Raw genomic sequence first — 27,100 nt, 5'->3', positions numbered from 1 at the left:
CAAGGGGATAGGGGATAAGTGTCAGATCTTCTGAATGGGTATACTGGGAGTTGTAGTTTTGAAACAGCTGGAGGCGCCCTGGTTGGCAAACAAGGGGATAAGTGTCAGATCTTCTGAATGGGCATACTGGGAGTTGTAGTTTTGAAACAGCTGGAGGCACCCTGGTTGGGAAACACTGGGATAGGGTATAACTTGAGATGGGAATACCCCTTTAAGCCTAGTTCTCCACTATTACTATAATATATGCAGAGCTATAGACCCCAATGACTGCGCCCCGGCCCCCCGCGCGCTCACAGCCCAGAGTTACGCGCCTTCTCTGCACATGCGCAGAACAACGGCGCTCAGTCGCGGGACATGCGCGGAAGGGAGCAGGAAGTAGGAAGCGCGCCCGGTCACCTGACCCAGTGAAGTCACCGGTGATCACGTGACCGGCGACTCTTCTCCGTACACCGGGATTGTTGTCACCGCTGCGATGTCTTCCGAACAGTTTGAGACGTTGCTCGATCTGTTCACCGAACGCTACGAGTATCTGCGGGCCATTCCGCCCAGACTGGAGGGCTGCCGAGGAGGTGAGGGGGGAAGTGCTGCCTGTACAGGGCGGAGGAACAGCAGAGCTGAGTGTGTGATCAAGTCTGCCTATAGCACGTTATATTAACCCAGTGGTTTTTTAACCCCTTAAGGACCACGTTTCTTTTTTTTTTTATAATTTTTATTTTTATTTTTGCACTTTCATCATTTTATTTTTTTTTATCCTCACCTCTCCAAAAAATCAGAACGCTTTAAATTTTGCACCTGCGCACCCACATGAGGGCTTTGTTTCTTTTGCGCCACCATTTGTACTTTCTGATGACATCAAATATTTTACCACAAAATCTACGTCGAAAACAGAAAAAAAAAATTATTTGTAGGGCAAAATTGAAAAATAAACGCCATTTTGGGGGTTTCTGATTCTACCCAGTGCACTTTTCGGTAAAAATGACACCTTATATTTATTCTGTAGGTCCATACGGTTAAAATGATACCCAGTTTATGTAGGTTTGATTTTGTTTTATTTCTGTTAAAAAAATTATAACTCTTTGAACCAAAATGAGTACAGTCGTCCCTCAAGTTACAATATTAATCGGTTCCAGGACGACCATTGTATGTTGAAACCATTGTATGTTGAGACCAGAACTCTATGGAAACCTGGTAATTGGTTCTGAAGCCCCAAAATGTCATCCCAAAAATAGGAAAAAGTGAGGATTAAAGATAAATAAGTAGATAAGTAATACAGATAAAGCAAATCCTTATATATAAAAGTAAGAAAGATCTGCTGGGAGCTGTAAATCACTGTCTATGTCAGTGTTTCCCAAGCAGGGTGCCTCCAGCTGTTGCAAAACTACAACTCCCAGCATGCCCGGACAGCCGTTGGCTGTCCGGGCATGCTGGGAGTTGTAGTTTTGCAACAGCTGGAGGCACCCTGGTTGGGAAACAATGGTTTATGTAGAGGACAGGAGCTTCTTCAGGGTCCTATACAGTACACAGTGTCCCAAATGGAGCCGCCATTACTTGGTGTCCAAAGGAGCAGCTAACCCTGGCACAGGTAAGGAGTAGTACAGAACATACAGTTCCTCCCTGTACTGTAGGGGGCGCTACCAGACACCAGTCAGTGCATACACTTCAGTAATAGAGGTAAAGAGTACAGAACATGTAATACCTCCCTGCACTGTAGGGGGCGCTACCAGACACCAGTCAGTGCATACACTTCAGTAATAGAGGTAAAGAGTACAGAACATATAATACCTCCCTGTACTGTAGGGGGCGCTACCAGACACCAGTCAGTGCATACACTTCAGTAATACAGGTAAAGAGTACAGAACATGTAATACCTCCCTGTACTGTAGGGGGCGCTACCAGACACCAGTCAGTGCATGTACTTCAGTAATACAGGTAAAGAGTACAGAACATGTAATACCTCCCTGTACTGTAGGGGGCGCTACCAGACACCAGTCAGTGCTTGCACCTCAGTAATACAGGTGATTTACCAGTAAAATGCCCATTCTGATTGGTCAGTTCCTCCAGTTGTGACATGTTTCAATGTCCATAACATTGTATGTTGAGTCTGGTTTCACATTTAGTAACTTTTTTTAAAAACTTTTTTTTACACTATATTTTAGTCCCTATAGAGGACTATTACATGCCATAGCATAGCATTGATCAGTGTTATCGGAGCTTTGCTGCTCCAGCCTGCCGTGGCCGATCGGACGGCAAGGAGGCAGGTAAGGGCCCTTCCGCCATCCTCTAAGCTAATCAAGACACTGCGGTTTTACCGTGGTGGTCCCGATCAGCTCTGCTGAACTGCCGGGACTAGTTTTATATATACCGTATTTTTCGCCGTATAAGACGGACTTTTTCTTCCCCAAAACTGGGGGGAGGGGGGGTAAAGTTGGTGCGTCTTATAAGGCGAATACACATTAAAACCCTGTCCTATCGTGGCGGTCCCTGCCCTGAATTAACCCTTCAGACACGGCGATCAAAGCTGACCGCCACGTCTGAAGCGAAAATAACACTAACCCGGCTGTTCAGTCAGGCTGTTTGGGACCGCCGCGGTGAGATCGCGGCGTCCTGAACAGCTTACAGGACACCGTGAGGGACCTTACCTGCCTCCTCGGTGTCTGCTCCGTGCTGGGATCCCCTACATGGCCGGCACTCTCCTTCGGCGGCGGCGCGCACGCCATCCCGTCATCCAATAGGAACGGCGTTCGTAGCGACGTCAGCGAGGATACCGGGCAGTAGAGACGTTCCGGAGCGACGGGGACACGGCGACAGCGATGGAGCGACATCCAGGGCAGCGGTGACGGGTCCGGAGCGGCGGGGACACGTGAGTATTACCTCCTATACCAGTGGTCTTCAATCTGCGGACCTCCAGATGTTGCAAAACTACAACTCCCAGCATGCCCAGACAGCCAACGGCTGTCTGGGCATGCTGGGAGTTGTAGTTTTGCAACATCTGAAGGTCTGCAAGTTGAAGATCACTGTCCTATACTTTACATTTGGTTCAGAATCTTTATTTTCTAGATTTTTATCCTATAAAATTATGTGCGTCTTATATGACGGTAAATGTTCTAGACCCCGCAATCAACTTGGATCGCAGCGTCTAAAGGGTTTATGCCGGGCATCAACACTAGAGATGAACGAACTTACAGTAAATTCGATTCGTCACGAACTTCTCGGCTCGGCAATTGATATCTTTTCCTGCATAAATTAGTTCAGCTTTCAGGTGCTCCCATGGGCTGGAAAAGGTGGATACAGTCCTAGGAAAGAGTCTCCTAGGATTTTATCCACCTTTTCCAGCCCACGGGAGCACCTGAAAGCTGAACTCATTTATGCAGGAAAAGTCATCAACTGCCAAGCCGAGAAGTTCGTGACGAATCGAATTTACTGTAAGTTCGCTCATCTCTAAACACCGCAATCTGGGCTATAATGCGGGGTTAACTCCTGAGCCCGCGTCACAGAAGGGTAGCGGGACGAGGGCATACATTTACTCCCTTCATCCGGGCATGCTGGGAGTTGTAGTTTTGCAACAGCTGGAGGCATACAGGTTGAAAAAACTGCTTTAACCCCTTCTTGATGCAGCCAAGTTACATTTTTGCATTTCAATTTTTCTTCCTTGCCATAAGTCGTAGACCAGGGCTTGTTTATTGTGGGACCAATTGTACTTTGTAATGACACCCTTCAATTTACCCCAAAATATACTGTGAATACCCCAAAATATACTGTGAAAAAAAATAATAATAATAAATGTGAGGTGCAATTTTTATTTATTTTTTAATGCAAATTTGGGTCTTTTTTTTTATGCTACCTTGAGTCCTTAGGCCAGTACGATTTCGACTATACTAAAAAAAAAGTTTAAAATTTAGAGGCTGTCCGGGCATGCTGGGGGTTGTAGTTTTGTAACAGCTGGAGGCACACTGGTTGGGAAACACTGGCCTAGTGAAAGGACCTGCTGCAATGCACCACAGTATGGCGTCTTTTCTTATTTTTTTATTATTATTATTATTATTATTATTATTCTAATTAAAGGGGTACTCTGGTGGTGAAAAAAAATTCAAATCCACAGGTTACACAAATTAGTTTGAATCACTTCTATATAAAGATCTTAACCTGTTCAGGACGCCGGGCGTATGCATACGCCCTGCATCCCGAGTCCTTAAGGACGTGGGGCGTATGCATACGCCCGTGGGAATTCCGGTCCCTGGCACATCACCCAGCGGGCGCTTTAAATCGATGCACTGCAGTGGCTATTGTGGTGCTATAGGCCGCCGCTGCCACCCGCTTCTCTCCCCCTGCCTGTCCGCCACCGCTCCCCCCGCCGCACCGCGACCACCGCACCGACCCACCGCGACCGCTCTCCCCCCCCCCCCCCCCCCCCCCCGCACCGCACCGGCCCCATTGCCTCCCCCATCCCCGGTTTTATAATTACCTGTTCCCGGGGTCCACTCCACATCTGGCTCCGGTGGCGTCCTCCTGAACTGTCACTGTGCGTACTGACGGTGACATCATGTCGCGCATGTCATGTCACTCTTCCTTGCGCACAGCGTAACGCAGGACGCAGCAGGAGCAAGAAGTAGCGTGGGCTCCGGGAACAGGTAATTATAAAACCCGCGGATGGGGGGAGGCAATAGGGCCGGGGGGGTGCGACGCGGGTCGGGGGTGCGGTGCGGCGGATCGGGGCAGTGCGGGGGGCGGGGCATTATCGGCAAGGTAATTGCCGATACCGGTAATGCCCAAAATCGTGATTATCGGCCATACCGATAATCGGTCTATCCCTAGTGCACAGTACATCCGAATCCCATTAAAAACAATGGGGGAGATTGATAAAAACCTGTCCTGGGGCAAAGTTGCTGTGTTGCCCATAGCAACCAATCAGATCACTTCTTTCATTTTTGAAAAGGCCTCTGAAAAATGAAAGCAGCGATCTGATTGGTTGCTATGGGCAACTGGGCAACTTTTCCTCTGCACAGGTTTTGATAAATCTCCCCCCCCCCCCCCCCAATATTTTACTCTGTACTTTACACAATAAGTATATTATATTGTATATTTTATTGTATAACTATTTTATATAAAAAATATATATATATATATTTTTTTCCTCACAGAGCAACATAAAAGTTTACTTCGAGAATTCGACAAGAGGCATCTAGAAGCAAATGAGATGGTGAGTAGGTCACAGCCCCGGGGGTAGTTATTTACGCCGTCACATGTGTATGGCGGTGTACATATATGTTTTTGAACATCCTTTTTTATATCGTATAATATATACTATGCTATGTATCTTATTTTTGTAGGAGATTTGATACTGTATACTATGTAACATCTTATTGGGGGCTTAATGGTTATTCGCCTTGTCCCGTTCACCCGCAGCGATTGACCATTTTTCATTTGTAGTCTCTTATATTTCTTTTGTTTTTTGTATTATATATTGGTTATAATTAGTCTACGGTATATAATTTTATATTTATTTTTACTGTAAGAAGCAATTTTTAATGTAATATATATATACACATACAGTGGTCCCTCAACATACGATGGTAATCTGTAGAGATGAGCGAATTTACAGTAGATTCGATTCGTCACGAACTTCTCGGCTCGGCAGTTCATGACTTATCCTGCCTAAATTAGTTCAGCTTTCCGGTGCTCCGGTGGGCTGGAAAAGGTGGATACAGTCCTAGGAGACTCTTTCCTAGGACTGTATCCACCTTTTCCAGCCCACCGGCGCACCTGAAAGCTGAACTCATTTATGCAGGAAAAGTCATCAACTGCCGAGCCGAGAAGTTCGTGAGGAATCGAATTTACTGTAAGTTCGCTCATCTCTAGTAATCTGTTCCAAATGAACGATCGTTAGTTGAAACCATCGTATGTTGAGGGATCCGTGCAATGTAAAGTATAGGACAGTGGTCTTCAACCTGCGGACCTCCAGATGTTTCAAAACTACAACTCCCAGCATGCCCGGACAGCCAACGGCTGTCCGGGCATGCTGGGAGTTGTAGTTTTGCAACATCTGGAGGTCCGCAGGTTGAAGACCACTGGTATAGGAGGTTATTACTCACCTGTCCCCGCCGCTCACCGCTGCCCTGGATGTCGCCCTCCATCGCTGTTGCGGCGTCCCCGGACCGTCTCTTCATCGCCGTCATCACGTCGCTGCGTACGCCGCTCCTATTGGATGACGGGACGGCGTGCGCAATGATGTGAAGACGACGATGGAGAGCGCCGGCAATGCAGAGGATCCCTAAGAGGACGCTCCGGAGCGGCGGGGACAGGTGAGTGACACTAACCGGATCACACGGGGCACATTAAACGGCTATCTGGTGGCAGCTGAAGTAGTCTGCGCTGCCGGATAGCCATTTATGCGATGGCCCCGACATAAAAAAGCATCGTATGTTGATGCTGCCTTCAACATGCGATGGCCTCTGAGATGCCATTGCATGTTGAAATAAATTATCATATGTCGGGGCCATCGTAGGTTGCAGGGGTCACTGTGTAAAATATATATATATATATATATATATATATATATATATATATATATATATATATATTATTATTTATAAGTGTTCTGTTGTTGATATGCAAGGGTTAGTCCCGTGATATATAACCTTATCAAGGCTTGAACTTGCTATGCCTGAGGAAGCTGCGCTTGCGCAGTGAAACGCGTTGCATCTTGGTTAATAAAGAATTTTTTATCTCAAGTTACCGCACCTGCACTGTTTCCGTTCCGGTCAGCGCCACGCAAATTCCTGCTACCTCCTGAAGTTTTGCTCTGCTTTTCAAATTCTGTGCATATGAGTCAAGTATACCTCCCATCCACCCCATTTATCATTAAAGGGGTACTGCAGCGAAAAGTAACGTATCCCCTATTTACAGGATCGGGCAGTGTTTCCCAACCAGGGTGCCTCCAGCTGTTGCAAAACTTCAACTCCCAGCATGCCCGGACAGCCAAAGGCAACACTTAGACCCCATTAATCAGACCGATTTTTCCTTCATTCTCACAAACAATATGGCGGGGGGGCGATGGGTCCTTGTGGTTAGACCTCACCTCTTGTCATCCATTATCCTATGGATAGGTCAGTGTTTCCCAACCAGGGTGCCTCCAGCTGTTGCAAAACTACAACTCCCAGCATGTGATTATCCTATGGATAGGGTAGTGTTTCCCAACCAGGGTCCCTCCAGCTGTTGCAAAACTACAACTCCCAGCATGTCATTATCCTATGAATAGGGTAGTGTTTCCCAACCAGGGTGCCTCCAGCTGTTGCAAAACTACAACTCCCAGCATGTCATTATCCTATGAATAGGGTAGTGTTTCCCAACCAGGGTCCCTCCAGCTGTGATTATCCTATGGATAGGGTAGTGTTTCCCAACCAGGGTGCCTCCAGCTGTTGCAAAACTACAACTCCCAGCATGTCATTATCCTATGAATAGGGTAGTGTTTCCCAACCAGGGTGCCTCCAGCTGTTGCAAAACTACAACTCCCATAATGTCATTATCCTATGAATTGGGTAGTGTTTCCCAAACAGGGTGCCTCCAGCTGTTGCAAAACTACAACTCCCAGCATGTCATTATCCTATGAATAGGGTAGTGTTTCCCAACCAGGGTGCCTCCAGCTGTTGCAAAACTACAACTCCCATAATGTCATTATCCTATGAATTGGGTAGTGTTTCCCAAACAGGGTGCCTCCAGCTGTTGCAAAACTACAACTCCCAGCATGTGATTATCCTATGGATAGGGTAGTGTTTCCCAACCAGGGTGCCTCCAGCTGTTGCAAAACTACAACTCCCAGCATGTCATTATCCTATGAATAGGGTAGTGTTTCCCAACCAGGGTGCCTCCATCTGTTGCAAAACTACAACTCCCATAATGTCATTATCCTATGATTTGGGTAGTGTTTCCCAACCAGGGTGCCTCCAGCTGTTGCAAAACTACAACTCCCAGCATGCCCGGACAGCCAAAGGCTGTCCGGGCATGCTGGGAGTTGTAGTTTTGCAACAGCTGGAGGCACCCTGGTTGGGAAACACAGGCATAAGGTATACCCCTTTAAGAGAATACCCCTTTAAGCCTACTTCTAGGCTGTCCGGTCATGCTGGGAGTTGTAGTCTTGCAACAGCTGGAGGCACCCTGGTTGGGAAGCAAGGGCATAAATGTCAGATCTTCTGAGCGGGATCATGTGCTGTGGTTGGCACGTGCTCTTTTCATTCTCCATGGGAGCGCCGAAGAGACCCGAGTTCTCTACTCGTACAAAAATCACCGAAAAATGGAACAAAAATAACTGAAAAAAAGGCCGCACTGACTGGTTACTGATACAAGGTTAGGCACCTATTCCCACTATGCTGTAGGCCACAATGCTATTTATGGGATCCTTAACGCACCTGTGCTTCCACGGACCCGCCGGTCCCGCCCCGGCTTCAACAGCGTATAGAAAGGAAGGATTGTCCGGCGCCAGGTATGTTCTAAAAGATCACTTCTTTATTCATGCCATAGCAAGGAAACAGACATCACAGGACTGTAGTAAACTGACGCGTTTCGCTCTCTCTCGAGCTTAAACGTAGACTAAGTTCAACAGCCAAACATGCAGTTAAAATAGAGACTCAATGGTCTCAATATATTTCTTACCTATGTCAGGTAATCTTATCATGTGACCATTGAGTCTCTATTTTAACTGCATGTTTGGCTGTTGAACTTAGTCTACGTTTAAGCTCAAGAGAGAGCGAAACGCGTCAGATTACTACAGTTCTGTGATGTCTGTTTCCTTGCTATGGCATGAATAAAGAAGTGATCGTTTAGAACATACCTGGTGCCGGACAATCCTTCCTTTGCACCCCACAAAGCACTGACACCCCGGGCTCTCACAGCATTACAAGGCCAGACCACATTATTAAAAAAAAAAAATATTAATGGACTCAGGCTGAGTCCATCTCGACCTCGAGGACGGAGCATAGTGACGTCACGGCTCCGCCCCCCTCAGTGCAAGTCTATCACGACCCCTCCCATAGGCTTGCATTGAGGGGGCGGAGCGTGACGTCACACGGGGGCGGAGCTGTGATGTTACTATGCTCCATCCCCATGATCGCCAGTAATCAGACCCGGAGCGAACACGCTCCGGGGGACTGATTCTAACGGGGTTGGGCGTGGAAGATCACGGGGGTCCCCAGCGACGGGACCCCCGCGATCAGGCATCTTATCCCCTATCCTTTGGATAGGGGATAAGATGTCTTAGCACCGGATTACCCGTTTAAGTTACTTTTCGCAGTAGTACACCTTTAAATTGTCTCATGAAACAGACTTCACAGGGGGTGGGGGGACCGTGGAAGGAGAGGAGTATTTGGGATTTACATTTCTCCTTCTTTCCCTGTATGACTGTAAACAGGTAAAGTTATTCGCGTAGTGCTGCGCATGCGCAGTACTACTTTACCTGCGCCCGATGCTCTACTTTCTGTTCCCCGCTCCCTGAGCGTTAACGGGATGGGGAGTAGAGCTGCGGGGGGCGGAGGACGGGGAGTAGAGCTGCGGGGGGCGGAGGACGGGGAGTAGAGCTGCGGGCGTGGGGCGCTCGCGGGGACGCACACTGATGACAGCGCCATCGGGCGTAGGAATCCCCATAGCGCTGTGGATCGCTCCCTGAGCGTTCACAGGGGACGGGGAGTAGAGATGCGGGGGACGGGGAGTAGAGATGCGGGGGACGGGGAGTAGAGATGCGGGGGACGGGGAGTAGAGCTGCGGGGGGCGGAGGATGGGGAGTAGAGCTGCGGGCGTGGGGCGCTCGCGGGGACGCACACTGATGACAGCGCCATCGGGCATCGGGATCCCGATAGCGCTGTGGATCAACAGTAAATGTATATGAGGCAGCCGTATGAGCTGCGTACATGTGTGAACTTCTGTCAGGCCACAGAGGCCATGAGAGCTCCGTACAGCTTCAGCTATCACAGAGAGAGGAGATCCTCTCCCTGTGATAGCCAAACTGACACTGCTGTGCGCATCGATGCGTGACGTTTAAATATGTCATGAGAGTGAGCCAATAGGATGTGATGGAGGCGGAGCATCTCATTCTATGGCAAATCTCATTCTATGGCAATGCACCGGCATTGGACATGGCTGCACAGGTTCAGGAAAGGTAAGCACTAAAGCAGTGGTCTCCAACCTGCAGACCTCCAGATGTTGCAAAACTACAACTCCCAGCATGCCCAGACAGCCAACGGCTGTCTGGGCATGCTGGGAATTGTAGTTTTGCAACATCTGGAGGTCCGCAGGTTGAAGACAACTGCACTAAAGTAACCAATAAATAAAAATAAAAAAAATACTCAAGTTGAAAATAAAATCCATTTCACATGGTGGCTATAAGCCCCCCCCAAAAGAAAATAACTCACATCGCTTGCTGATATACTACAGGAGGGACTCCGAAATGGCTGCTCTACAGGGTAAAATACGCGTCCTCTGTGGTGGTAAGTTCTGTGTAAAAGGCGCTGTGAACGGCTGATTTCAACATTTGAGCCAAAATTACTAACAATTTGCACCAATTGATAAATTTGGTGCTTGTCCACGAAAACCAAAGTGGAAAAAAAAGGGTAAAAAGAAACGGTCAACAGGCAAAATTGATAAATACCCCCCAATGTGAATGAAGCCTTACAGAGGTAACATCCAGCAGAGAATAGTAGCTGCTTATTCCCCTCTCCCCATTGAGAACACATGTATGAGGGAAGTCGGAAGTAATGGCGGTAAACCGAACAAGCCTTTGGCTAACAGCTACTTTATTGTTATGCCGAGGAGTCATTTTTATGTATAATTCTACTCAGGTAGGTGGTAATAAGTGGGAAAAAAAACAATACTTGCCTTCCTTGCTCCCCTGCCGCCATTCTTTTTGGAGCCTGGTCTGCCCGCTTAGCCAATCCATGCCCACAGCAGTGTACCACCTTAGCCACTAACTGAGTGGGAAATTCTCCTTACCAACCCTCCTCCTTGTAAGTGCTATGAAGGAAGAAGGACTGGGCTCTGTGAAGACGGCGGTGGGGGAGCAAGAAAGGTAAGTATAGGAGGTTTTTTTTTTTTTTTCCTCACCTTTTTCCTTGGTAGACTTAGACTAGTCGGTGGCTCAGTTTGGGGCCTACATCACAGAATCCTTTAGAACTCCTGGACTAAAAACTAATTGCAGCACGCTGTATATTTTTGTCCATTCAAATGCTGTCAAATAAACGGTAACCAGACACCCCCCTTATTAAAGACATTGAGGTCCATTAGGCTGTGTTGTCGGTGTCCAGCATGCAGCAGACCATCACTTTTGACATGTCCTAGGACAGTGTTGTCCAAACATTGTGTCTCAATATGTTACAAAACTACAACTCCCAGCATGCCCGGACAGCCGTTGGCTGTCCGGGCATGCTGGGAGTTGTAGTTTTGCAACAGCTGGAGACTCACTGTTTGGACAATACTGTCCTAGGATCATGTCCCAAAGTTTTTATCTGCTAAACTTACAGACCCTAAATGATCATGAGATCAGACAGGGTCTGAGACCCCCATAGACCTAGATTATGAGTCTGTCCTGGTCACATGACACAGAGCTGGGAAAGAACATGCTAGGTGTATCTTATTTTCATGCCGGACCCCAAAAAATTTTTTGTGTTTTTTATTTTATTTTATTTTTTCATTTTTAATAGTGCCCAAGTCTTATGACACCACTGTACACAACACTTGAGTTTCGCCCTATAAAATCGCTGACCGTGCAAAAAAGTTTTTCGGACCAAGAAACAGCTGCCCTTCCCTGGTCATTTTAATACATGTTTTTTTTTATTTATTTATTTTAATTTTTTTTTTTATTTTTTTTTTTTTTGAGCCTCCAAAAGATTCCTATAGGTTCATACATAAGCCAACATATGTTAGGACCACAGCGGTGCCACGTCCACCAGATGCCCATTTATAAAAAAATTAAAAAAAATAGACTTAGCCTCCTAAAATATGACACAGACCACCCAATCCTATGGCAGAATAGAAAGCTAAGGGCTTGTTCACAATGCCATCGTACATATATGGAGCTTTGTCATCCGGAATGTCAGGGGGGAAAAAAATAGTCCTATTTATTTAAATTTTATTTATTTATTCATTCATTTATTTTTATTTTATTTTTCTAAATACCTGTTCCCGGATGGACCCCATTCAAGTCAATGGAATCCAGTGGGTGTATCAGTTGTGCTCCGACCCATGTTCAGCACAAAAAAAAAAAAAAAAAAAAAAAAAAAAAAAAAAAAAACAAAACAGCCTAAAATGACCCAGAATGGGACAAAGCACAACGGCAATGTGAACTTTGCCCTTTACAATGGGCATCTAATTTACCTGGTTTGCATAGTAAATAACTTGTGTTTCCTTTTTGGTTTCTCATGTAAGAAAAATGCCTTTTTCAGATTCATGACCATTCAGAATGTTGTTTTTTTTTTTTTTTTTTTTCTTTTTTTTAGCTTTCACAGATGGAAGCAGAACTAAAAGACGCCCCGCGATCCTACCAGAACCAAATGGCGAATAAGATGCGCACATATAGGAAGGTCCTCGCAGAGCTACAACGAGATGCAAGAAACACCAATACTGGGTTCATGTCAGATGGTGGCAGGAAAGGGCTTTATAACGTGGAGGATGAGCAGAGGGTAAGTCCTGTAAATGGGGACGAGAGGTTATGGACTCCTGAGGACTCTAAGTCACCTTGAACCTGTCTGTGTTAAGGATGAGGTCACGTGTAGCAAAAAAAAAAGCTGAAAATCCAAACAATGGGGTAGACTATAGGGATTTGAAAATTTTCAAATCAACTGGTGCCAGAAAGTTAAACAGATTTGTAAATTACTTCTATGTAAAAATCTTAATCCTTCCAGTACTAATCAGCTGCTGTATGCTCCAGAGGAAGTTGTGTATTTCTTTCCAGTCTGACCACAGTGCTCTCTGCTGACACCTCTGTCCATGTCAGGAACTGTCCAGAGCAGAAGCAAATCCCCATAGCAAAATATCCTACTCTGGACAGTTCTTGACACGGACAGAGGTGTCAGCAGAGAGCACTGTGGGCAGACTGGAAAGAACTACACAACTTCCTCTGGAGCATACAGCAAACAAGTGCTGCTCTTTTGCCTTTAGTTATATTGGGTAAAACATGGCGACATGTTCCCTTAAAGGGGTTCTCTGTTGCAAACCTCTAATCCCCTATCCAAAGGAAGGGAGGGGGCGTGACGGCCTCGTAGTCGTGACCCCCGCAGACTCCGAGGCTGCAGCGCTGTGTGTAGCTCCCAGAGGTGGGTGCTGCAATGATCGCAGGGTCCCCAGAAGCCGAACCCCCCTCAATCAGACTTCTTATCCCCTATCCTTTGGATAGGGGATAAGATGTCTTAGGGCCGGAGTACCCCTTTAAGGTTAAAAATGGGTCTGTACTTTTGGAAGGTAATCTCTTCATTTTAGAGGTGACTTCCTGCACTTTATACTAATAAGCTGGCAGCGGCTCCTGAATAAGGTCCCTGACCCATATATAAATCCTATCTCTATTCTAGTCAGCTGCCAAGTCCCTGACCCTGAGGCAGATTGTTCACTTTCACATTCCTCCTTTGTAAGACTCATTGGTTTTCTGTTCCCTTTTTAACATTTTCACTTCAGGTTTTTACATTGATCTGCATACACTGGTTTATTGTTCCTGATCAGTTTTCACATGGCATTTATAGTTCACCCATCCTGACCATTGCACGCACATTTACAACAATATATATATATCGTATATCCCGGCGTATAAGACGACTTTTTAACCCCGAATTTTCTTCTGAAAAGTCAGGGGTCGATTTATACGCCGGGTATTGAGGTCCAGGATAGGAATACCTATGATTATCTGCCCGGGCCGGCTCCCGTGTGTGGCTGCAGGCGGGGGCCGGCCAGAGCAAGTAAAAACGAATACTGTATACTAAAAACCAGGGTGCCTCCAGCTGTTGTGAAACTACAACTCTCAGCACGGCAAAGGCTGTCCAGGCATGCTGGTAGTTTTAGTTTCACAACAGCTGGAGGCACCCTGGTTTTTAGTATACAATATTCGTTTTTACTTGCTCTGGCCGGCCCCCGCCTGCCGCCACACGCGGGAGCTGGCCCGGGCAGATAATCATAGGTATTCCTATGCCGGACATCTCTGTGCCCCGAAAAATCTTTTCGGGACATAAGGATGTCCACCAGTCACTTACCATTCCCCGGCGGCGCGTGTGCTCCTGCGATCCTCCTTCAGTCCTCCTGCGGTCCGGTCCTCCGTCTCTATGGTTGTACGCACAGGACGTCAGTGACATCCCGTGCCTAAAACCATAGAGGCAGAGGAGCGCAGGACCAGGAAGACCGCAGGAGGACGCGCGCCGACCGGGGCCTGATGAGTGACCGGCCGTGCTATCTTAAGTGATCGGGTCACCGCTCCCCGGTCCTGGCACCTACTGCTATGGGCCATATTCCATAGCAGTAGATGGTGACCCGGGCCGGAGGAGCGGTGATCTGAACACTGTGGGGGCAGCAGTACAGACATACAGCCTGCAGCCATACACTGTATATGGCTGGAAGCTGTATGTCTGTTGGGGGGAGCTGCCTACTATTGTGGGGAAACTGCTGACCTAATGTGGGGGGAACTGCTGACCTAATGTGGGGGGAGCTGCCTACAAATGTGGGGGAACTGCCGACCTAATGTGGGGGAACTGCCGACCTAATGTGGGGGAACTGCCGACCTAATGTGGGGGAACTGCTGACCTAATGTGGGGGAACTGCTGACCTAATGTGGGGGGAGCTGCCTACTATTGTGGGGGAACTGCTGACCTAATGTGGGGGAACTGCTGACCTAATGTGGGGGGAGCTGCCTACTATTGTGGGGGAACTGCTGACCTAATGTGGGGGAACTGCTGACCTAATGTGGGGGGAGCTGCCTACAAATGTGGGGGAGCTGCCTACAAATGTGGGGGGAGCTGCCTACTATTGTGGGGGAACTGCCGACCTAATGTGGGGGAACTGGCAACTTAATTTGGGGGAATTATACTTCCTACCTAATGTGGGGGAACATGATGCCTACCTAATGTGGGGGAACTACAAGGTACCGTACATCGCGGTAGGAGGGGTAGTCTTATATGGCGAGTATATCCCAAACTCTATATTTTAAAATGTAAAAGTTGGGGGTCGTCTTATACGCCGGCATATACGGTATATATAACCAAAATGTAAGGCTATCTGAAAACAAATCACCATTGGCCACCACAATATACTCTCACCAAATAAATTAGGCCAGATATGATGTTATAAAATCAAGGAAATCAATCTTATAATATGTGTGTGTGTATATATATATATATATATATATATAGATATAATTGATTTGCTTTGATTTTATAACATAATATATATTGATTTTGCTTTGTATTTATAACATATATTGTCCCTCACCACTAACCATCACTGGCTTCCTACTTCAGGGGGTGTCCTTATCTAGCGGCACCTTGCAGCCTCCGGTCCAGACTCTTTTTGGTATTATTAACCTACGAAAAGCCTCTGCCCGAGTTAAATACGAAAATATCACAAGGATAAGAATTATAGAAAATTTATACAGTGACCCCCCCCGACCTACGATGGCCCCGACATACGATCATCATCGCATAAACGGCTATCCGGCAGCGCAGACTGCTTCAGCTGCCACCGGATAGCCGTTTACGGTGCCCCGTGTGGTCCGCTGACGATCACTTACCTGTCCTCGGGGCTCCGGCGCGTCCTCTTCGGGATCCCCTGCATTGTCGGCGCTCTCCATCATCATCATCACGTCGCTGCGCACGCCGTCCCGTCATCCAATAGGAGCGGCGTGCGTAGCAACGTGATGGCGGCGACGGAGAGCGAGGATGCCAGGGAAGCAGAGGCCTTGCCGGAGCGTCGGGGACACCCCGGGGACGCGGCGACAGCGATGGAAGGCGACATCCAGGGCAGCGGTGACGGTCCGGAGCGGCGGGGACAGGGGAGTACAACTTCCTCTAACAGTGGTCTACAACCTGCGGACCTCCAGATGTTGCAAAACTACAACACCCAGCATGCCCGGACAGCCGTTGGCTGTCCGGGCATGCTGGGTGTTGTAGTTTTGCAACATCTGGAGGTCCGCAGGTTGTAGACCACTGTCCTATACTTTACATTGCACGGATCCCTCAACATACGATGGTTTCAACAAATGATGGTCCATTTGGAACGGATTACCATCGTATGTTGAGGGACCACTGTACTTTATTTGATACACAAAAAGTTCACATAACAAACAATGGAAATACCCATCCGCCCTTTTAAAAAAAACATATACACATAACATGTGTCATGTGTATATGTTTATTTTAAAAGGGAGGATGGGTATTTCCATTGTTTGTTATATGAACTTTTTGTGTATTAAAGGGGTTATCCAGGGAAAAACTTTTTTTTTTATATATCAACTGGCTCCAGAAAGTTAAACAGATTTCTTAACGACTTCTATTAAAAAATCTTAATCCTTTCAATAATTATCAGCTGCTGAAGTTGAGTTGTTGTTTTCTGTCTGGCAACAGTGCTCTCTGCTGACACCTCTGCTTGTCTCGGGAACTGCACAGAGTAGAAGAGGTTTGCTATGGGGATTTGCTTCTAAACGGGGCGGTTCCCAAGACAGGTGTCATCAGAGAGAACTTAGACAGAAAAGAACAACTCAACTTTAGAAGCTCATAAGTACTGAAAGGATGAAGATTTTTTAATAGAAGTAATTTACAAATCTGTTTAACTTTCTGGAGCCAGTTGATATGTATAAAATAGTTTTTTTTCCTGAATAACCCCTTTAAATAAAGTATACATTTTCTATGATTCTTATCCTTGTGATATTTTCGTATTTATCTTGGGCAGAGGCTTTTTGTAGGTTAATATTATTGGTGGCGGTTTGCCGTTTTGTTTGGGGCTACTTTTTGACCCCCTTCATACATATTTGGTCCTTTTTTGTAGGTTATATCTTTTTAGGTATTGATATTGTGGACCAGAAGCTGTGAGAGATGGGACTACTCCTATGCCGTAGGATGACTGGGTCCCTGCAGAACAGGAATGTTCACTTATAGTTGTGACTTATATCTTCTGATCTGGGTGCAGTCCTCGGGACCTGAGATAACCAGATCTCGGAAGCTGCTACTCACTGGTAAACCTGGACACCTCCATACTGTTGGACAGCATTTCCCAACCAGGGTGCCTCCAGCTGTGGCAAAACTACAACTTCCAGCATGCACGGACAGCCTTTGTCAATTTTAGGCATTAAAGGGGTATTCCAGGCAAAACCTTTTTTTAATATATCAACTGGCTCCGTAAAGTTAAACAGATTTGTAAATTACTTCTATTAAAAAATCTTAATCCTTCCAATAGTTATTAGCTTCTGAAGTTGAGTTGTTGTTTTCTGTCTAACTGCTCTCTGATGACTCGCGTCCCGGGAGCTGTGCAGTTCCTATGGGGATATTCTCCCATCATGCACAGCTCCCGGGAGGTGACATCATCATTGAGCAGTTAGACAGAAAACTTCAGAAGCTAATAACTATTGGAAGGATTAAGATTTTTTCATAGAAGTAATTTACAAATCTGTCTTTCCGGAGCCAGTTGATTGATATATAAAAAAGGTTTTGCCTGGAATACCCCTTTAACTTACATTTTCTAGTTTAAATGCCATTATAAAGACATAAACCAGGCTTAAAGGGGTACTCCGGTGGAATTTTTATTTTTTTTTATTTTTATTTTTTAAATCAATTGGTGCCAGAAAGTTAATCAGATTTGTAAATTACTTCTATTTAAAAATCTTTATCCTTCCAGTACTTATCAGCTGCTGTATCCTTCAGAGGAAGTTGTGTAGTTCTTTCCAGTCAGACCACGGTGCTCTCTGCTGACACCTCTGTCTATGTCAGGAATTGTCCAGAGTAGGAGCAAATCCCTATAGCAAAACTCTACTGCTCTGGACAGTTCCTGACATGGACAGAGGTGTCAGCAGAGAGCACCGTGGTCTGACTGGAAAGAACTACACAACTTCCTCTGTAGTATACAGCAGCTGATAAGTACTGGAATTAAGATTTTTAAATAGAAGTCATTTACAAATCTGTTTAACTCTTTTGGCACCAGTTGATTTGAAAACCTTTTTTTTTTCACCGGAGCACCCCTTTAAGTTATACAGAGAATGCTGAAGTTAGAGTTTCTCTTTAAAGAAGTACTCCGGTGTGGTTCTGCTTCCTGTAAGTCGAAGAGTCACGTGACTCAGCGTATCACCGGCCACAGGGGGACACTGCTGCGGCCGGTGATACGCTGAACGCCATGTGACTCTTCGACTTACAGGAAGCGGAAAAAGTTGGGGACCGGAGAACGGGACATCGATATCACCACAACGGGGGAATGTAGGAAGGTTAGTTAAAGTTTGTTTATTTTCGCTTGGCAGCCCGGGCACATAGGGTTAAAAAAAAAAAAAAAAAAAAAAAAACACCGGAATACTTCTTTAAATGAGAACTCCAGAATATAAAAATTGTCCCCCATACTGCTGGCAGTAAAAAAATAAAAATGTACATACCTTCCCCCTGCTCCCCCGGGTCCTCCGGTAACGGTCTCCGGTCTCTGCCGCGATCCTCTTCCTGGTTGCCGGTGGTCGGCGGGTCATACTGCACTCAGCCAATCACCGGCCGCAGTGAAGTCCTGACTCGGCCGGCGATAGGCTGAGCGGCAGTGTGATGTTTTTGGCCCAGGCCGCAGGTGCTGGTGTAGTGAAGGTTTTTATGTCTTGAAGCGTTCTCACACTGCCGCTCAGCCTATCGCCGGCCGAGTCAGGACTTCGCTGCGGCTGGTGATTGGCGGAGTGCAGTATCACTCACCGACACCCAGCAACCAGGAAGAGGATCGTGACGGAGACCGGAGCCGGTTACCAGAGGCACCGGGGGAGCGGAGGAAGGTATGTATCTATTTTTTATTTTATTTTCTGCCGGCAGTATGGGGGACAATTTTTATATTCTGGAGTTCTCCTTTTAAGACTACAACAACTTTGATATGTATACAGTATATATGGAAAGGAATTTGTTGCATGTATCTTGTCCTGTGAGACATATATATCCCTTTATGCCTTTTGTATATATTGGGGAGACAAGTGTTATAATTCTCCAGCCTGTACTATATGATTTGATTTTCTTCCATAGGCGACATTGAATCCACAGAGATCACTGCTCCTCCAAGGCCATGAGAGTCTGAACAGGACTACAGAAAGCATCGCCAGATCCCATTATTTAGCTGCCGAAACCGATGCCATTGGGCATAATATAGTGGAAGAGCTTGGAGAACAGAGGGAGCAGCTGGAGCGAACGAAGGATCGGGTGAGTAAGCGACACGTTCAGCAAATGGCTGACGGAAAAATATGACACTTTATATATTTTGCTGTGTATTTTCTGCAGCTGATTTTTCTACCCATTAAATGGGAAGGAAGATACGCAGCAACAAATACGCAGCAAAATATGCCACGTGTAACCCTACCCTTAGGGAGCATTCTGGAATCAGAAAATTGTATTTAGATAAAACGATCACCTCAAGGTATATAACTAACTAATGTGGTGTAATTACAAATTATACTGGCTTTAGCATGCTTTTGTGTCATTCACCCCTGACAGGAAGTTGTGTAGTCCTCTCATTGTCAGTGTGGTGTTGTCTCCCAATCTCTTCCCTCTCTGTCGTTTAAAATGCGTCCTCATCTGGAGGCTTGGCTGGAAGTGTGGTGTTGTCTCATCATCATCATCCGGAGGCGTGGCTGGATCTTGTCTACGAGCGCTAGCTCTGCCTCCTGAGTGATGTCATCAAAATCTCTACTGAGAAAGAGTTGCTCAGTTACCCATAGAAACCAATTAGATTACTTATTTTATTTAGGAAACTCCATCTAAAAAAAAAAAGTGATCTGATTGGTTGCTATGGGCAACTGGGCAACTTTTCCTTCTCCTCAAGTATCTTTATTGGGATGTTGCGGGACAATTAAAGGGGTACTCCGCCCCTACACATCTTATCCCCTGTCCAAAGGATTGGGAATAAGATGTCTGATCGCGTGGGTCCCTCCGTTTGTTTAGAGCGTCTGATGCAGCGACGGAGGCTCGTGACGTCACGGTCACGCCCCCTCAATGCAAGTCTATGGGAGGGGGCGTGACAAAACTACAACTCCCAGCATGCCCGGACAGCATGCCCTGAGACAGCTGGAGCAGGATCTTATGAGGAGTAGGTCAAGATACCTGCAGTCTGGAGAAGACACCTGAGACAGCTGGAGCAGGAGCGTATGAGGAGTGGGCCAGGATACTTGCAGGCCTGTAGAAGACACCTTTTATACCTGAGACATCTGGAGCAGGATTTTATGAGGAGTAGGCAGAGATACCTGCAGGTCTGGAGAAGACACCTTTACACCTGAGACAGCTGGAGCATGATCTTATGAGGAGAGGCCAAGATACCTGCAGTCTGGAGAAGACACCTTTACACCTGAGACAGCTGGAGCAGGATCTTATGAGGAGTAGGCAGAGATACCTGCAGGTCTGGAGAAGACACCTTCACACCTGAGACAGCTGGAGCAGGATCTTATGAGGAGTAGGCAGAGATACCTGCAGGTCTGGAGAAGACACCTTCACACTTGAGACAGCTGGAGCAGGATCTTATGAGGAGTGGGCCGAGATACCTGCAGGTCTGGAGAAGACACCTTTACACCTGAGACAGCTGGAGCAGGATCTTATGAGGAGTAGGCCGAGATACCTGCAGGTCTGGAGAAGACACCTTTACACCTGAGACAGCTGGAGCAGGATCTTATGAGGAGTAGGCAGAGATACCTGGAGACAAGTGCAGAAGTCTCATTTAGAGTTACAGAAATCGCTGGGTTACAGGGACTGCCCCAAAAGGTTGTACAACTAAATATTACATTCAGGGACTATTGTTTTTGTCTAGAACAGATTCATTATTTTGTCTTTTTAGAATAATTCTGTTAAACCACAATTCACACACAATGGCCCAGATTGTGAAAATGTGTGAGAAAAAGTGGAGGGATTTTCCACAGCAGCCAATCACAGCTCAGCTAACAAGCTCTGGTAAAGTGAAAGCTGAGCTGTGATTGGCTGCTGTGGGAAAATCCCTCCACCTTTTTGTCTCCTCACATAGTTTGATAAATCTGGGCCAACGTCTGATCTTTATCCAGTAAATATATTCATTTTTACTTTTGTCAGTTTTTAGATTAAATCGATGGTCATTGTGGGGTTTTATGTCTTTAACAAAGTACCAACTATTTTATCCACGTCTTTATAGTATTTGTATTTAAAGGGAACCTGTCATGAGATGTTTCCATATATAACGCATGGCAACATGTTATATATGGTAAAATCTTCTTCCTCACCATCCTGCCTGCAGGGATAGTGTGGATATGAAGTTAGCAAGCTATACTTACCTAGTCCCGGCTTCTTCAGCTGTAATCCTGCCCCCTCCCTGTGATTGATAACCCAGCTATGGCCTGCGTCACTGCCCTGTTCTGTCAGCTTAGGAAGCAGAGCGGTGAGGAGAGCTGTCAATCACGCTGAGGGGGGCGTTGTTACAGATGGAAAGGACAGGACTAGGTAAGTATACAGCTTCCCACCCAGGGAACTACTTACTTGGGGGAGGCTTTCTAAATTCATATCCTCACCATCCCAGCAGTTAGGAACTTCCCCCAGGGATGGTGAGGAAGAAGATTTCACTATACATAACACCTTATATATGGTAAAATCTCATGATTGGTTCCCTTTAAAAACAAATACTATAAAGATGTGGACAAACTTGTTAGGACCCTTACGATAAAGACGTAAAACCCCACAATGCTCCACAAACTCCCCAGAAAATCTCATTATTGGTTCCCTTTAAACCTAAGTGACAAAACCCATCAATGCGGTGGAGATATATTACGACTGCTCTTTTTTTAATCATCTTATTTTTTTAATTTTATTATTATTAGTGTTTGTAGAAGCGTTTTAAGAATATATCTATTTTTAACATTATTTTTTTTTTCAGCTGGTAAACACGGGTGAAAATCTGAGCAAAAGTCGGAAGATTCTGCGCTCCATGTCTAGAAAGTAAGTCCTGACTTTGGTTACCCTTAAAGGGGTATTCCGGCCAAAGACCTCTTATCCCCTATCCTTTTTGGATAGGGGATAAGATGTCTTTGGCCGGAGTACCCCTTTAAACTATAGCGATAGAAACATGAGGGGAGATTTATCAAAACCTGTCCAGAGGAAAAGTTGCTGAGCTGCCCATAGCAACCAATCAGATCGCTTCTTTCATTTTGCAGAGGCCTTGTTAAAAATGAAAGAAGTGATCTGATTGGTTGCTATGGGCAACTCAGTAACTTTTCCTCTGGACAGGTTTTGATAAATCTCCCCCATGGCGTTTTTATTCTGTAGTACACATTTTACATTTAAAAGTGCTCAGCATGGCAGTGCAATAAAAAAAAGAGCTGTACTCGCACGCCACCTATCCTCCTGCCGGTGACGTTGCGGCCCCTGCTCAGCCAATCACTGGGTCCGGCTGAGCTGTCAGAGCTGATTGGGATGGAGAAGAGGGAAGGGATCAAGGGAAGGTGAGTACATCATGTACGATCCATAGCAACTATAGTACACACAGAGCACTGTGCAGAAGAGGAGAGATACATTCGGATAGGGCACATCATTTGGTAGGACACTTTCACCACGGTGATCTAGCAATATTTAATGGCAAACTCCGCCCCTAGACATCTTATCCCCTATCCAAATGATAAGGGATAAGATGTCTGATCGCGGGGTCCCCTGTTGCACCCGACGTTTGTTTAGAGAGCATCGGGTGCAGCACCAGAGGCTTGTGACGTCACGGCTACGCCCCCTCAATGCAAGTCTATGGGAGGGTCACGCCCCCTCCCATATACTTGCATTGAGGGGGCGTGACCGTGGCATCACGAGCCTCCGCCCCGCATCGCCAGTCTTCCGGCTCGGAGCGACGTTTGTTCCGTGCACTGGATGTCTGGGGTGCCGCAGCCGAGATCGCGTGGGTCCCCCGCTATCAGACATCTTATCCTTTGGACAATTTCAGCACCACCTGATGATCTTCTAACACAGTGCTGCGCGGGACAGTTTTTTTTTTTTTTTTTTTTTTTTTTTTTTTTAATCCTGCTCCAGTGAATTTGACCTTTACCCCACATGCTTCAGCAACGCGTGTGTTTCACTCCTGCCCGCTTCCACAACATGTGTGCGTCCAGTCTTGCCTGCTGCCGCAAACATTCTGGTGGCCCTGTGGTTGCTGTACTAAGCAGAGATGCCATTCAGGAGCCTGGAAAAGCTGGGTGAGAGTCTCACTCAGCTTTTCTGTGCTCCTGAATTGAATATCTGCAGCCTCAGGTACTAATACTTGTGTACACAGGGCACTGTTGGGCATTAAATGGACTCCAATTCCGGTACTCTCTAACCTGAACACCATACACCATGTTTTGGTGAGACTGATGATTAGGAAAGTAGGGGCGGGCTCAAGGGATCTTAAGGGCCAGCCATGCTGGGGGTCCCCAGGCGCCCATCCTCCCTGAGTGGGAAGGAGGAGAAAAAACAATGGGGGCGCTTCCTGTGTGGTATTTTATGGAAAAGTGAAAATGAAAATACCCGCCACCAACACCTATGGTGGCGTACTGACCTTGAGTCGATAGTACACAATGGTGGTGAGAAGAAATGGCGACAGTCTGCTGCTCTCACCCCTCATTATTCCGTCTTCCCGAGGGGGACGGACAAGAATGCAAAGTAGGAGGAGTAAAAATGGGGGGTATTTTGGGAGCGCTACTGTCAGATGGCAATGGTTGAAGTCAAGAAACGGTATGAGCCAGCACTTATGCAGGACTAACTTTTATTGAAAAAAGAAGTCGAAAAAGTAAAAACAGGACAACGCGTTTCTGCGCTCGCTGGCGCCTTCCTCAGGTCCACAATCATAAATTTGTGTAGTCCTAGCTGGAGTTCCTGCGGGCGGGCTCGTTGAGCCCGCCCGCAGGAACTCCAGCTAGGACTACACAAATTTTTGATTGTGGACCTGAGGAAGGCGCCATTGAGCGCAGAAACGCGTTGTCCTGTTTTTACTTTCTTGACTTCTTTTTTCAAGTGCTGGCTCATACCGTTTCTTGACTTCAACCATCGCCATCTGACAGTAGCGCTCTCAAAATACCCCCCATTTTTACTCCTCCTACTTTGCATCTTCCCTGAGGGCAGTCAGCACGGCTGTTCAGGGCACGGCATGGGTGATGTTCAGCTCACATCTGTAGCCGGGTGAGCAAGGGTCACTTCACCGCCTGCTAGCCCTGCTCCAGCCCAGCCAGGTCCTCTGGGAGCCACAGTCTGCATGATACACGGGTGTCTGGGAAGGAAGCAGGAGGATCGGGCGCTGCTTAGAGGCTGCTGGCGGCATACAGGGCCAGGAAGGTGAAGAGGAGGAGCAGGGAACTGAGCCGTAGAGGCAGGAACCCCACAGGTACACTACCGCATCAGGGTCCTACGCACAGCATGTCTTCATACATCTGCTTTGATTTGATGTACTGCCCTATGGATGCTCTGCTTTTTAGCCAGCAGGGCATGGTGCCAAAGAGAAAGTTGTTAGAAGCTTGACGTCATACAGAACAGGGCGACACTTAACCCCTTAAGGACGAAGCCCATTTGGGCCTTAAGGACGCAGACAATTTTATTTTTACGTTTTTGGTTTTTTCCTCCTCGCCTTCAAAAAATCATAACTCTTTTTTTATATTTTCATCCACAGACTAGTATGAGGGCTTGTTTTTTGCGCGACCAGTTGTCCATTATAATGCCATCACTCACTTTACCATAAAATGTACGGCGCAACCAAAAAAAATACTATTTGTGTGGGGAAATTAAAAAGAAAACCGCAATTTTGCAAATTTTGGAATATTTTGTTTTCAAGCCGTACAATTTATGGTAAAAATGACATGTGTTCCTTATTCTTTGTGTAAATACTATTAAAATGATACCCGTGATAATATACTTTTCTATTATCGTTGCACTTATAAAAAATCGCAAACTGTTTAACCAAATTAGTACGTTTAAAATCCCCCTATTTTGAAGACCTATAACATTTTCATTTTTCCGTATAAGCGGCGGTATGAGGGCTCATTTTTTGCGCCGTGATCTGTTCTTTTTATTGATACCATATTTACTTATATAAAACTTTTTTAATACTTTTTTACATTTTTTTGGGGAATAAAATTTTATAAAAAGCAGCTATTTTGAGATGTATGATCTCAGGAGGTCCACTTCTGGGACCTCCGCAATCTCGTTGCTGCCCCTGGCATTCTGTGCCGGGCGCTGCCTTCGGGACTGAGATGTGACGTCACAGCCATGCCCCCTCATGACGTCACGCCACGCCCCCTCCATTCATGTCTATGGGAGGGGGCGTGACGACAGAATGCCAGGGGCAGCGACGAGATCGCGGAGGTCCCAGAAGCAGGCCCCCTGAGATCATACATCTTATCCCCTATCCTTTGGGTAGGGGATAAGATGTATAAAGCCGCAATACCCCTTTAATGTGTCCGAACTCTATAGCTCCGGTCATGGATAGTCTGCTTGCCACCGGATAAGTCGGCGCTGGCACTGTAGCTTACGTATATATGTTGGCATGCATACACAAAACATACACTGTAACGTGAACCCCAATAGAGTTTATTCAAATACACCAGAAGATACCACCATTTGCCTATGGCAGTGTTTTCCTACCAGACTTTCCCCCGCTTTTGCAAAACTACAACTTCCAGTATTCTTGGACAGTCGAAGACCATCACTGATCACTAGAGGCAGCAGTCACTAGAGGCCGCTGGAAGTTGTAGTTTTGCAAAGCTGGAGGCATTCTGGTTGGGAAACACTGTCCTATGGAGCCAGCATGGCTGTATACTTACGTGTAGATAAAATGGTGAAACCCGCTGGGTGTAGTTCAGCTTCCATGTACAGTACTTGTGTAAATATTTTGTCCTGTGATGATAAATGGCCGCTTCTTCTTTTGTTGTTTTTCTAGAATCGTGACCAATAAACTCTTCCTGTCCATCATCATCATTCTCGAAATCGCCATTCTCGGAGCCGTGGTCTACCTCAAGTTTTTCCGTAAGACATGAGCGGTTTTTGCTTCTCCGGCGGATGCATTGAAGGATTCCTGTGCAGCTGTGAATAAGCCCCATTCCAGGGTAAACACTGTAAATGTGTACAGGACATAAGGCACATGGTGCAGTCCCCGCAGGATGACTGCTGAAGCCAGAGGGACCTGGGAATAAGGCAATAGCTGCATGAGCCGCTCCTTATGTACGATCCTGCAACCTACCTCAGTAGTCGAGGTAAACTCCTAAAGTTATTGGGCAACGGAGAAGACATCCGGACGTGTCACACGTGGTACCAGAACTCCAAATAAATGGTTATTTCATATAATCCCTTACTGCACTGTTCTCTATTCTTAGTCATCCTTCTTAATACAGTGATCCATCAACTTACAATGGCCTCAACATACAATAGTTTCAACATACAATGGTCTTTTCTGGACCATTGTAAGTTGAAACCACACTCAACATACAATGCTATGGACTGTCCAGATCTGTGATACCAGTCAATGGCCGGAAGAACTGACCAATCAGAATGGGCAATTTACTGGTAAAATTCCTGTATTACTGAAGGGCATACACTGACTGGTGTCTGGTAGCGCCCCCTACAGTACAGGGAGGTATTACATGTTCTGTACTCTTTACCTGTATTACTGAAGTGTATGCACTGACTGGTGTCTGGTAGCGCCCCCTACAGTACAGGGAGGTATTACATGTTCTGTACTCTTTACCTGTATTACTGAAGTGTATGCACTGACTGGTGTCTGGTAGCGTCCCCTACAGTACAGGGATGTATTACATGTTCTGTACTCTTTACCTGTATTACTGAAGTTTATGCAGTGACTGATGTCTGGTAGCGCCCCCTACAGTACAGGGAGGTATTACATGTTCTGTACTCTTTACCTGTATTACTGAAGTGTATGCACTGACTGGTGTCTGGTAGCGCCCCCTACTGTACAG

At 46.4% G+C, this 27,100-nt stretch overlaps 1 protein-coding gene across 1 annotated transcript; it reads left to right on the top strand.

Moving 5' to 3' along the window:
* The first annotated feature begins 362 nt into the window (after positions 1-362).
* Positions 363-26,815, top strand: VTI1B (vesicle transport through interaction with t-SNAREs 1B). The gene is made up of 6 exons (XM_056546471.1): positions 363-569; positions 5,139-5,197; positions 12,477-12,659; positions 19,200-19,373; positions 22,057-22,118; positions 26,068-26,815. The coding sequence occupies exons 1-6, from the start codon at positions 473-475 to the stop codon at positions 26,162-26,164; spliced, it is 672 nt and encodes a 223-aa protein (XP_056402446.1). The 5' UTR covers positions 363-472; the 3' UTR covers positions 26,165-26,815.
* The last annotated feature ends 285 nt before the right edge of the window (positions 26,816-27,100 follow it).

The sequence above is a fragment of the Hyla sarda genome, chromosome 11 (genome assembly GCF_029499605.1).
Source record: "Hyla sarda isolate aHylSar1 chromosome 11, aHylSar1.hap1, whole genome shotgun sequence".
NCBI classification, from domain to species: Eukaryota; Metazoa; Chordata; class Amphibia; order Anura; family Hylidae; genus Hyla; species Hyla sarda.
The sequence above is the reverse complement of the archived record's forward strand: the minus strand, read 5'-3'. Positions and strand labels throughout refer to the sequence as shown.

Coding starts and splice junctions, on each gene's coding strand:
- VTI1B (XM_056546471.1), top strand. CDS start 473: ATGTCTTCCGAACAGTTTGAGACGTTGCTCGATCTGTTCACCGAACGC. Junction 570..5,138: donor ACTGGAGGGCTGCCGAGGAG/GTGAGGGGGGAA, acceptor TTTTCCTCACAG/AGCAACATAAAAGTTTACTT. Junction 19,374..22,056: donor TGGAGCGAACGAAGGATCGG/GTGAGTAAGCGA, acceptor TTTTTTTTTCAG/CTGGTAAACACGGGTGAAAA.